The sequence below is a fragment of the Microcaecilia unicolor genome, chromosome 1 (genome assembly GCF_901765095.1).
Source record: "Microcaecilia unicolor chromosome 1, aMicUni1.1, whole genome shotgun sequence".
Taxonomy (NCBI): Eukaryota; Metazoa; Chordata; class Amphibia; order Gymnophiona; family Siphonopidae; genus Microcaecilia; species Microcaecilia unicolor.
The window spans coordinates 626,935,178-626,947,236 of record NC_044031.1 but is presented as its reverse complement, the minus strand read 5'-3'; the positions used below and the strand labels follow the sequence as shown (position 1 = coordinate 626,947,236).

At 44.1% G+C, this 12,059-nt stretch overlaps 1 protein-coding gene across 1 annotated transcript in view; it reads right to left on the bottom strand.

The window, feature by feature from the left end:
* Positions 1-12,059, bottom strand: part of CPSF1 (cleavage and polyadenylation specific factor 1) — a 297,206-nt gene that overhangs the window by 86,871 nt on the left and 198,276 nt on the right. Inside the window, 2 exon segments of the mRNA XM_030220640.1 lie at positions 1,023-1,112; positions 5,490-5,696. Coding sequence (XP_030076500.1) covers positions 1,023-1,112; positions 5,490-5,696 — 297 coding nt within the window.

Here is a 12,059-nt window from a genome sequence, read left to right as displayed (position 1 = left end):
TCAGAGCCTCTTATTGTGTTCACAGTGGAGGAGTGGCCTAGTGGTTAGGGTGGTGGAGTTTGGTCCTGGGGAACTGAGGAACTGAGTTCAATTCCCAGCACAGGCAGCTCCCTGTGACTCTGGGCAAGTCACTTAACCCTCCATTGCCCGCCACATAGAACCTGCCATGAGTGGGAAAGTGCGGGGTACAAATGTAACAAAAAAAAAAAAAAATGACCTCCAATTGTGATATTGATGGGTATTATTGGCGCTCCTGTTTTGCTCTACTTTTGAAGGTGGGAAAAGGGGGGGGGGGGATTAGGGTTTGGTCTGCTGGGATGGGTTAGAAATATTCTTGTAACTTACTCAGGGAGGGGAGAGTCTTAAGAGAAAGAACTCTCTCTTTCCTTCTTTATACATTATGGTTTGTAGTGTTGAATGTTCTCTGGGGCGGGGAGGGTTGGGGGGTGTCGGGATTAGGAAACACCATAAAAAATGCTTGGGTGGCAATTGTATATCTGGATATCCTGTACATACTTAGCTGTGAGTTCTCTTTTATTGGTCTATTTTTGTCATCAATAAAAAAAGATTTGGATAAACTACAAGAGAACTTTCTTTAGAATAAACAATGGACAATTATTCCATAAATCAGGAGGCACAACCGAAAAAATTGTGGAGTGTAACCAGACAAACTTGATGGAATAACAAGCAAGTCTTATTGTGAAGATCAAAGCACTCAGGATTTTCACTAACACGAATCTTAGAAACTAACAGCAATATCTTGTAAGAAAGTCTCACTGATACCAGTAGCCATGTTCTTGCTTCAGTAAAGCAGTAGCACGATCATAACGAACAGCTCCCAAAAACAATTTAACAGCAATAGTCTGAATTAGCTGTAGGCACTTAATATCTAACACCAAACAAAACTGAATTACAATAATCTAAATTGATAAGTGATAAAAAGAAGAGAGCATGAATGGAACAGGGGATGGAGGAAGAAGTGACTTTAGGTTAAGCATCTCTTGCCTAGTCATATTCCTCACCTTCTTAAAACGGACCTTCAGGCTTCCCTGCCCTGGCTGGGAGTCATGATGGAAAGCTTCATATATCAGCAATTCCTGGTCTACGTGCACCTGTACATGCCAGAGATAAAAGGTGATCACCAACTCTGACATACTCACCATTCTAGCCAAGCACATTCTTCTGCAATCATCTGATTATGCATAAAATCACATTAGGTCCCTTCACCAGGGGGACTTAAAATCTAATTTAACATAGAAGGAACAGTGTGGCTTATCTGTAATGGAGGCAAGTGATTTCAAATGCTGCTGCAAGCCTGTTTAGTAAATGATTTTAGTAAGAATATAATAGCAAAATCAAGAGACCTGCATTAGCTACCAATTTGTTTATTTCCATATTTATCATCACACTTTGGGGCTCATTTTCAAAGCACTTACAAAGTTCCATAGGTTACTATGGAACTTGATAAGTCTAAGTGCTTTGAAAATACACCTCCACATATATTGCCTAATGAAAAAAGACCTTAACACAGTTTATAAACAATACAATAAATAAAAAATATAAACCAAAATAAAATAAAATTACAAACTAAAATTTAATTAAGGATCCTTGATCCACTTCAATCTGGTTTTCGCCCTCTACACTCGACAGAAACAGCACTCTCTAAAGTCTGCAACGACCTGCTCCTCACCAAATCCAGAGGCCACTATTCCATCCTCATCCTCCTCGATCTATCCGCTGCGTTTGACACTGTCAATCATGATTTACTTCTTGCCACACTGTCCTCTTTTGGGTTCCAAGGCTCCGTCCTTTCCTGGTTCTCCTCTTATCTCTCCCACCGCACCTTCAGAGTACACTCTCATGGATCTTCCTCCACTCCCATCCCACTATCTGTCGGAGTTCCCCAGGGATCTGTCCTTGGACCCCTTCTCTTCTCAATCTACACCTCCTCCCTAGGCTCACTGATCTCATCTCATAGTTTTCAGTATCATCTTTATGCTGACGACACTCAGCTATATCTCTCCACACCAGACATCACCGCGGAGACCCAGGCCAAGGTATCGGCCTGCTTATCCAACATTGCTGCCTGGATGTCCAACCGCCACCTGAAGCTGAACATGTCCAAAACCGAGCTCCTCGTCTTTCCACCTACACCCACCTCTCCTCTTCCTCCACTCTCTATCTCAGTTGATAACAACCTCATCCACCCGTCCCATCTGCCCGCAACCTCGGAGTCATCTTCGATTCCTCCCTCTCCTTCTCTGTGCATATCCAACAGACTGCCAAGACCTGTCGCTTCTTCAACATCAGCAAAATTCGCCCTTTCCTATCTGAGCACACCACACGAACTCTCGTCCACGCTCTCATTACCTCTCGCCTTGACTACTGCAACTTACTCCTCACCGGCCTCCCACTTAGCCATCTATCCCCCCTTCAATCCGTTCAGAACGCTGCCGCACGTCTTATATTCCGCCAGAACCGATATACTCATATCACCCCTCTCCTCATGTCACTTCACTGGCTTCCGATCAGATACCGCATACAATTCAAGATTCTCCTCCTTACCTACAAATGCACCCGTTCTGCGGCTCCTCACTACCTTTCTACCCTCATCTCCCCCTATGTTCCCGCCCGTTACCTCCGCTCACAGGACAAATCCCTCCTTTCAGTTCCCTTCTCCACCACTGCCAACTCCAGGCTCCGCTCATTCTGCCTTGCCTCACCCTATGCTTGGAACAATCTTCCTCAACCCCTACACCAAGCCCCCTCTCTACCCATCTTCAAATCTCTGCTTAAAACTCACCTCTTCAAGGCTGCTTTCGGCACCTAACCTTTCGTGAAATATAGTATGCCCTATCAGACGGACTTTACACTTGTCTTTTGACTGTACACTTGTCTTTAGATTGTTTAGATTGTCTTTAGATTGTACACCTGTCTTTTAGATTGTAAGCTTTAGATTGTACACCTGTCTTTTAGATTGTAAGCTTTAGACTGTACACCTGTCTTCTAGATTGTAAGCTCCTTGAGCAGGGACTGTCCTTCCATGTTAAATTGTACAGTGCTGCGTAACCCTAGTAGCACTTTAGAAATGTTAAGTAGTAGTAGTAGTAAATAACTTGGACGTGTACAAGTAAAACCAAGTTAAGTACCTGTTGAAGGTTTTCTCCCTGTAGCAGAATACAAGGCCTCACAGCATGCACAATGTTAACAATGGAACCTATGTGGGAAGCTAAAAACAACTGAAAGCTTTTGAGCCACCTCACTGCACACACACATCATTTCCTGTCTGCCACTGTTGCACAGAACCTCCCTAGTCTATAAATACTTAGAGCAGAATTCAACTTCTCAGCGATGTGGGTAAGTAGGTGAGGACTTGTATCCTGCTGTCCATAGAGAACATCTGCTACAGGAAGTAACTTAGTTTTTTCCTAAGACAAATAGAATAGCAATTCTTCTCAACACAAGGAGTCCCTAGCTTCAATAGAAAAAGGGGAAAAAACAGCAAAGCACTGCAGCCAGTATATTTTTGGAAGGAAATATCCTTTTCTTTGGAATGTGGCCTAAACAGAAAAGAAATGGGCATAGGAGGGACCCCAAAGAGATTCTGGATGACTAGCCAAACCTACTTTTGAATCAGGAACCTTCTTCGAAACAGTAGTGGGCAGCGAGCGAATGAACAGATGTCCACAATGAAGCCTTACAAATTTCCTCCATACATGTTGATCTCAAGTGGGCAACTGATGCCGCCGCCATAGTTCTGACATTAGGAGCTGTGACACGACCTTCAAGAGTCATGCACGACTGGACAAATGAAGGAAATGCCATTGGCTAGGCAATAAGACAGTGTACGTTTGTTGATGGCAGCTCCCATACTACTAGTTGACACAGATAAAGGAAATGCCTGTAGTGATATAACCAGCCTTTTTTTTGAAGGTTGTTTCTCTTCCTCCATCTAACTTTCTTCCCCCTCCCTGCCATGCAGCATCTCTTCTCTCTCTTCCCCTGCCCCAGGCACCCAGGATCTCCTCTCTCTCTCCCACCTCACATACCATACAGATCTCTTCTCTCTCTCTCCCCATACAATGCACCTCTGTCTCTCCCAAACCTTCAAGCATTGCTCCTCCCTCTCTCTCTTCACTCTACACCTCAGCCTCTCTTCTTCCACTGCCTGTTTTTCTTTTCACTATCCATCTTTGCTCCTCTGTCTCTCCCCCCCCCCCCCCAAATATCTAGCTTTTTGCTCCTCTGTTTCTTCTCTCCCCCTAATATCCAGCTTTGCCCATCTGCCTCTTCTCCCCCAAAACATCTAGCCTTGCTTCTCTGTCTGCCCTCCCCCCAAATATCCAATCCAACATTGTGCGCCTCTGCCTCTTCCCTCCCTCATCATCCTCTCTGTTTCCTCCCATTTCCTGCCTCCAGCATTATCTTCTCTCTCTTTTTTCTTCCCCCTAGCCACAAAAAGAAAAAGAAGCTGGAACTTCCCTTCCATGCTGCCTTGCTGCCAAACCCGCTGCCTCTCTGATTCAGTGGCCATCAGTAAACAAACACTGTGCACGGAGCCATAGAGCTCTGCACGGCATCGCTGACAGCTCTTCCGGTCCCACCCTCTATGATGCAACATTCTGTTCGGGCAGGAACCGGCAAGCTGTCAGCGACGTGCAGAGCTCTATAGCCCCGCACACAGTCTGTTTATTGATGGCCACTGAATCGGGGAGCAGAGAGTCTCAGGCAGAAAGGCATCGGGGAGGGGAAGCTCCAGTTAATACCTTATGCTGTCGCCAGATTGGGAAGCGCTCCAAAAGAGTTGCATTTGGGCTGGGGAGGCTTAGCCTCCCCAAGCCTCTTATACGGGGTGCCTATGTGAAGAGCCCTAGCCGCTTTAGCCTTTCCTCATAGGGAAGTCGTTCCATCCCCTTTATCATTTTCGTCGCCCTTCTCTGCACCTTTTCTAATTCCATTATATCTTTTTTGAGATGCGGCGACCAGAATTGAACATAATATTCAAGGTGCGGTCGCACCATGGAGCGATACAAGGGCATTATAATGTCCTCATTTTTGTTTTCCATTCCTTTCATAATAATACCTAACATTCTATTTGCTTTCTTAGTTGCAACAGCACACTGAGCAGAAGGTTTCAACATATCATCAATGACGACATCTAGATCCCTTTCTTGGTCAGTGACTCCTAAAGTGGAACCTTGCATGACGTAGCTATAATTCGGGTTCCTCTTTCCCACATGCATCACTTTGCATCACTTAGAGAACAAGCGGCAGGTATAGGCAGACCTCAGCTGTGCTGGGGACAGGCTCTCTAAATGGCAGCAGGGTAACCCCAGGCAGATGGCTAGGCGTTTCGTGACACTGAGCAAAGGAGATGAGGTGAAACACAGGATCACAAAGAAAGGCGGAAGATAAAACAGAACAAGGAAAGGACACATAGGAACACAAAATATGAGGTGATACTTAGGGCAACAGACAAAGATGCTCACCAGAAGATAGGGTCGGGTCTGCTTGTTGCCCAGAGCCGCCAGCAGAACTTCTTTGACAAGTGGCATCTCTCCCTGCCTTGTCACCTCCTCCTTCTTGCCCTCACCCTGTGTTGTGGGTTGTCCAGAAGAACTGTCCACAAGCACCCGCTGTCCAACAGGGAAATTCTTCACCAGAAAAACCAGACGCCACTCAGGCAGTTGATAAATCTGTAATGAAAGAGAAATACTGAAAATCTTGCTCTGACAGTGACAGAAGCAGTAGCACTGGAAATACTCAGCATGATTAGCAAATATTACTCTTATAGTAGTACTGGGAATACTCAGGAGAAATAGCAAGTGCAGTACTGGGAATACTCAAAAGAGATAGCAAATATTACACTTACAACAGTAGTAGTACTGGGAATACTCATGAGGGATAGCAAATATTACTCTTACAGCAGCGGTACTGGGAATACTCAGGAGGGATAGCAAATATTACCACTGCAGCAGCAGTACTGGGAATACTTAGGAGGAATAACAAATATTAATATAACAGCAGCTGCAGTACTGGGGATACTCAGGAGAAATAACAAATATTACTATCACAGCAGCAGCAGTACTGGAAACACCCAGCAGGGATAGTGAATATTACTGTTACAGCAGCAGCAGTACTAGGAATACTCAGGAGGGATAGCAATTATTACTGTTACAGCAGCAGCAGTACTTGGAACACTCAGGAGGGATAGCGAATATTACTGTTACAGCAGCAGCAGTACTGGGAATACTCAGGAGGGATAGCAAATATTACTGCTACAGCAGTTATTCTCCGAGGACAGCAGGCTATTCATTCTCACATGTGATGTCATCCACGTCACCCAGTGTGGAGCTTAAACAAGCTACAAAAGCTTTAAGAGCATGCATAGCGTCACCACTTCGCGTGAGGGAGTGTCTTCTTGCCTGCCGTGACAGCACAGGACCATCAGTACAATACTACAGCATACTACAAAAAGGAGACAACTCCAAAGGGAGGTGGGAGGGTATGTGGGAATGGATGGCCTGCTGATCTCGAAGACTACCTGCTAGAGTAACTATCTTCACTTTCTCAGAGGATAAGAAGGCCATATTCTCACATGTGGGAATCCATAGTTCCCAGGCTCACCGAAACCAACCACCACAGGTCAATTGTGCCACGCAGGTGATGACAAAATAGTAATTAACCTGAAACTATATACAACTGTGTGAGAGTGCAGCACAGAACAGAATGGGCCTAGGGGAGTGGAGCTGGATTCTAGAACCCAGACAAATTCTGCAGAACTGTCTGCCCAAACTGACTATTGCGTTGGGTATTCTGCTCAAAGTAGTAATGAGATGTGAATGTGTGGACTGAAGACTATGTCACAGCCTTCAAAATTTCTTCAATGGAGGCTGACCTCAAGTGGGCTAGCGACGCAGCCACGCCTCTGACATTGTGAGCCTTGACATGACCCTCAAGAGTCAGCCCAGCTTGGGCATAAGTGAATGAAATGCAATCTGACAGCCAATTGGAGATTGTGTGTTTCCAATGGTGACCCCCCTATCCTGTTGGGATCAAAAAAAACATAAAGCTGAGTGAACTGTCTGAAGGGCCTATTCCGCTCCAAGTAAAAGGTGTTGGTGGAGGTGCACTTATGAAGGCCTAGACCGTGCAGTCCCAGTACTGGTAATATTTAATGTAAAAAACTAATCTTAATCTACTACTACTACTACTATTTATCATTTCTATAGCACTACAAGGCATACGCAGCGCTGTACACCATACACTCTGCTCAAAGAGCTTACAATCTAGATACAAACGGTAAGGTGTGGAGACCCCTTTTTTTTCTTCTCTGAATTACAAAAGAAATAAACAAGGCCATTTGGTGCTGGTGTTCAGCACAAACAAGCAAGTACCACCCCTTCCTCTGGCCAGGTACTTGTAAGACAATAGGCTAATTGGAGAATTTTGGGTTGCAGAACTAATCTTTTCCGTGATCTTCTCGCTGTGTTCTTCTGTATTTTTTATACGAAGCCTCCTTTGCTCTTATTTTGTCAGCTACTTGTTTGGAGAACCATGTAGGCTTTCTGTTTCTTTTGTTTTTTTGTTTACCTTCCTCATGTAAAGATTAGTTGCCATATTTATAGCAGCCTTCAGCTTGGACCACTGATTTTCCACTTCACCTACACCTTCCCATACCATCAGCTCCTTCTTCAAGTACTCTCCCATTTTAGCAAAATCAGTTTGTCTGGAATCCAGTACTTTGAGTTTTGGGCGTCTGCACTCTGCCCTTATATCAAACCATATCGTGTGATGATCACTATTACATGTTGGAAACACTTCCTCCATTCATGAGCACTAGATCCACCGTCAACCTTCCCCGCATGGGTTCCATCACCATTTGTCCGAGCAAGGCACTTTGACAGGTGTCCACGATCTCCCTACTTTTGTCCAATTCTGCCGACGGGATGTTCCAATCCATATCAGGCAAGTTGAAATCTCCCAAAAGTAGCGCCTTCCCTTTGTTACCAATCTTTTGGATATCTTCTATCAGATCCTTGTCCAGCTTCTCCATTTGTGTCGGAGGCCTGTAGATAATCCCCGTGTGGATACAGGTTCCATCATCTCTTTTTAGGACGATCCATAAAGATTCTTTCTTTCCCCAGTTTCCCCGCATTTCAGCGGCTCTGATATTGTCTCTCACATACAGTGCCACTTCTCCACCTCTTCGGCTCTCTCTCTCCTTCCTAAAAAGATTACAGCCCAGTATGATCACATCCCATTCATGGGAATCATTGAACCACGTCTTTGTAATAGCAGACTATGAGCATTTGTGCTCATTGCTTTCCATGTGCTAAGTGAGTTTTGGTGGTTTTCTTTATTTGGATGACCTTTCCCACTGAAATCATGTTTATTCTGGGGGTGACTTTCTGAATTCCTTTGTTGTTGGTTTTTTTTTTTTTTTTTTTATCACCTCCACCATCTAGTTTAAATGTCTAGAAATACAACTTCTGAATTTGTCCACAAGGATCATTTTTCCCAACACAGAAAGATGAAGCCCATCTTTACAGTACAGCCTGTTTTTTCACCATGTATTACTCCATCCTCCTATGTATCTAAAACCTTCTTTAAACCAAGATTCAAGCCACTTATTGAATTCCACTGTTTTGCGTAGTCCTGTAGGAATGACTTCAGGAAAAGCCGAAGTCCAAACCAAAGATTTCAGTCCCTCCCCGAGTTTTTGGAACGCTTTCTGTGCTGTACACTTGCTATTATTGTCCAGGTTATTTGTCCCCAAGTGGATTACAACATCAGTATTTGAATCTTTCTTCTCTTCTCGGATCACGTTCAGTATTTGGTCGGTACTTCTGGTAGCTTATGATCCTGGAAGGCATTTCACTAGGTTGGAGCCCTTGAACCTTGTTCCTAAGTTAATACCTCTGATAATTGAGTCTCCTAGCAGTAATAATTTCCTGCTTTTCACCAACCTGTCATTGTTTGGGGGATGTTTCCTGGGTTGTGCAACCTTCCTTGCGTCTGGTTCTGCCTCAGTATTCTTTTCTCAGCATCAGTTCTGAGAGCTTTCCGAGAAGTTCTGAGAGAAGAAGACGTTTCTCTGGTAAGTGAACATTATTTTGCCTTGTGCTTTAGAAACTTAAAGGTTGGGTTTAAAGGAGGAAATGTAGGTTTAGTGATAGGCAGAGTAAAAATATAAAAAAAGCAAACTTTTATCAACTAATCTCCATACTCTTTTTTCCCCCAGTCTTAAAACTTGAACTTTGTACCACAGCATTAACAGATAGCTTTGGGAACCTAAAGGTTGGGGTTTAAAGGAGAAATTGTAGGTTAGTGATAGGCAGAATAAACATTTAAAAAAATAAAACAAAAACTTTATCCCCTTAGTTTTAAAACTTGAACTTTGTACCTCAGCATTAACAGATAGCTTTGGGAACTTAAAGGTTGGGGTTTAAAGGAGAAATTATAGGTTAGTGATAGGCAGAAAAAATATATAAAAAAGCAAACTTTATCAACTAATTTCCATACTCTTTTCCCCCTAGTCTTAAAACTTCAACTTTGTACCACAGCATTAACAGATAGCTTCTAGCAGGCATTGCAGGACCTAGTTTAGTGACTGGATAAATGTTACATCAGGGAGTGCCAGGGAGATCCAAGCGTAGTGGCGACTCCATACACAACAGCCCCGTCAGACTTTGATGTCAGCCCAAGTTAGTTTGCAACCTAACGACCCAGAGGTCCGACGTAGCAGGGACTCCCACCTGTGAGGGGGTAGATCCACAGAGTACTGTGAGTGAGTCTGGCTTGGGGATCGGGCCGACGACAGGTGCTCTGGAGAGCTCCAGTCTGGCCTCGATCTGATGACTGGCGTGCCATTCACATGGAGCCAGCAACCCTCCATTAAGTGAAAGCTCCCTGGAAGCAAAAGGAGCCCTGGAAGCAAAAGGAGCCAGACCTCCAACGCTACGAGGCAACCACCTGACAGCAGTTCTGGGAACAGAGTGACCCAAGATCTTCAATGGTGAGAGCATATCTCACAGAGTAAGGGCCAAACATTCCTCCCCACACAGCAAGCTCTGTGATCATTAAATTACACGCTGCCAACCGTGATCTCCATGAGATGCAGAACACAGCCTTACCAGATGATGACCCAATGCAAGAACCAATTCAGTAAAATGCAACCAGCCAAACGCGTTCCCCATATGAAGCTTACCACAACCTCCCTGGTTGACCTTTGATGCAAGGACCTGTACACCACTTTCTTGGAGGAGGCGGATAGAAATGAGGTGCTCACACAAAATAGCTGTGCTCTCCCGTAGGTAATTCTGTGAGAGCTACACCCTAGGCGGATGCTGACCCACCTACCAAAGTTTCATCTTGGGCTAAATGACTGTTATGGAAGAATGGCAGCCAAGGAAAAAAGAAAAAGAATCCCTACTTGACAACATTAAGGCAAGTAGGGCTAAATGACTGTTATGGAAGAATGGCAGCCAAGGAAAAAGAAGCCCTAACTGACAACATTAAGGCAAGTGCTTTTCCTTCAGACTATCTCTCTAACCTGCCATGACCCACTCTGCAGACCGCACGTGGGTCAGATTTGATTCTGCTAACACACAGCCTGAGGTTTATAAATACCAAATCTCCTCTCCACACCATAAGCTCACCGTTGAACGACGCAACGATTGTAGTGCTTTTTGGTACCTCAACTAAACTCCTCATGAGACTCAAAGTAGACACCAGAACGCCATTATTGGACAGCAACATTCACAATAATGACTGGGACTTATCTACATGACTGATCACTCTTTATTACAATGTTTGCTAGAAAGAATCAGCGCTACTTTCTGGGATTTATGGAAAATTTCTGAACTCTCGGGCTTAACTCACACTGTTGTAGCCAAATACTAACACAAACTGAACCCCTGACAACTGCATCATTTGGATGACCAACCAGGACATCCAACATCATATCCTATCTCGAACATTTCTGAAAGCATAGAAGCACCAGGTGGAAATACAAATGTCTATAATACCAACACAACCCAAAATAAACAAAAACTGACTGATAGTTACACAAGCATAATAAATAAATAAAAACAAATATATAATTACACAAATTTCTAAGCAAAAACTAAAACAGCCAAGCAAACAAGGCCAAAGATGAACTACTGGTTAAATAGGAGGAGACCTGGTAAATGGAGCTTGCTAAGAGGAAATGGATGTTATCAGTGGTGTACCACAGGGATCGGTCCTTGGGCCTGTTCTTTTTAACATCTTTGTGAGTGACATTGCGAAAGGCCTGTCTGGGAAGTTTTGTCTCTTTGCAGATGATACCAAACTCTGTAATAGGGTGGGCTCCTTGAAGGTTGTGGATGGCATGAAGAAGGATGGAATGAAGAAGGAGCTAGCGAAGTTTGAAGAAAGGTCCGATAATTTGCAAATATGATTTAATGCTAAGAACTGGGTTATAAGAATCCAGGGGAACATTACAATATAGGGGGTGAAGTGCTTCTGTGTACAAAAGAAGAGTGGGACTTGGGGGTGATTGTGTCTAATGACCTTAAGGTCTCCAAACAGGTAGAAAAAACGATGGTCAAAGATAGAAGGATGCTTGGCTGCTTAAGGAGAGGGATGACCAGCAAGAAAAAAAGAGGTGATAGTACCCTTGTATAAGTCTCTGTTGTGGCCCCATTTAGAATACTGTGTGCAATTTTGGAGACCTCACCTACAGAAAAATATAAAAAGGATGGTCCAGAGAGCGGCTACAAAATTGGTAAGCGGTCTCCGTCATAAAACACACAGGGACAGGCTTATGAACCTCAACATGTATACATTGGAAGAGAGGTGGGAGAGAGGGGATATGATAGAGACTTTTAAATACCTCAGTGGCGTTAATGTACAGGAGGTGAGCCTTTTTCAAATGAAGAAAATCTCTGGAATGAGGGGCCTTTTTATGATGAACAGGAACGGGTGGTGGATGCATGGAGTGGCCTCCTGGTGGAGATCATGGAGATGGGGCTGTGTCAATAGTTTAAGAAAGCGTGGGACAGGTATGTGGGATT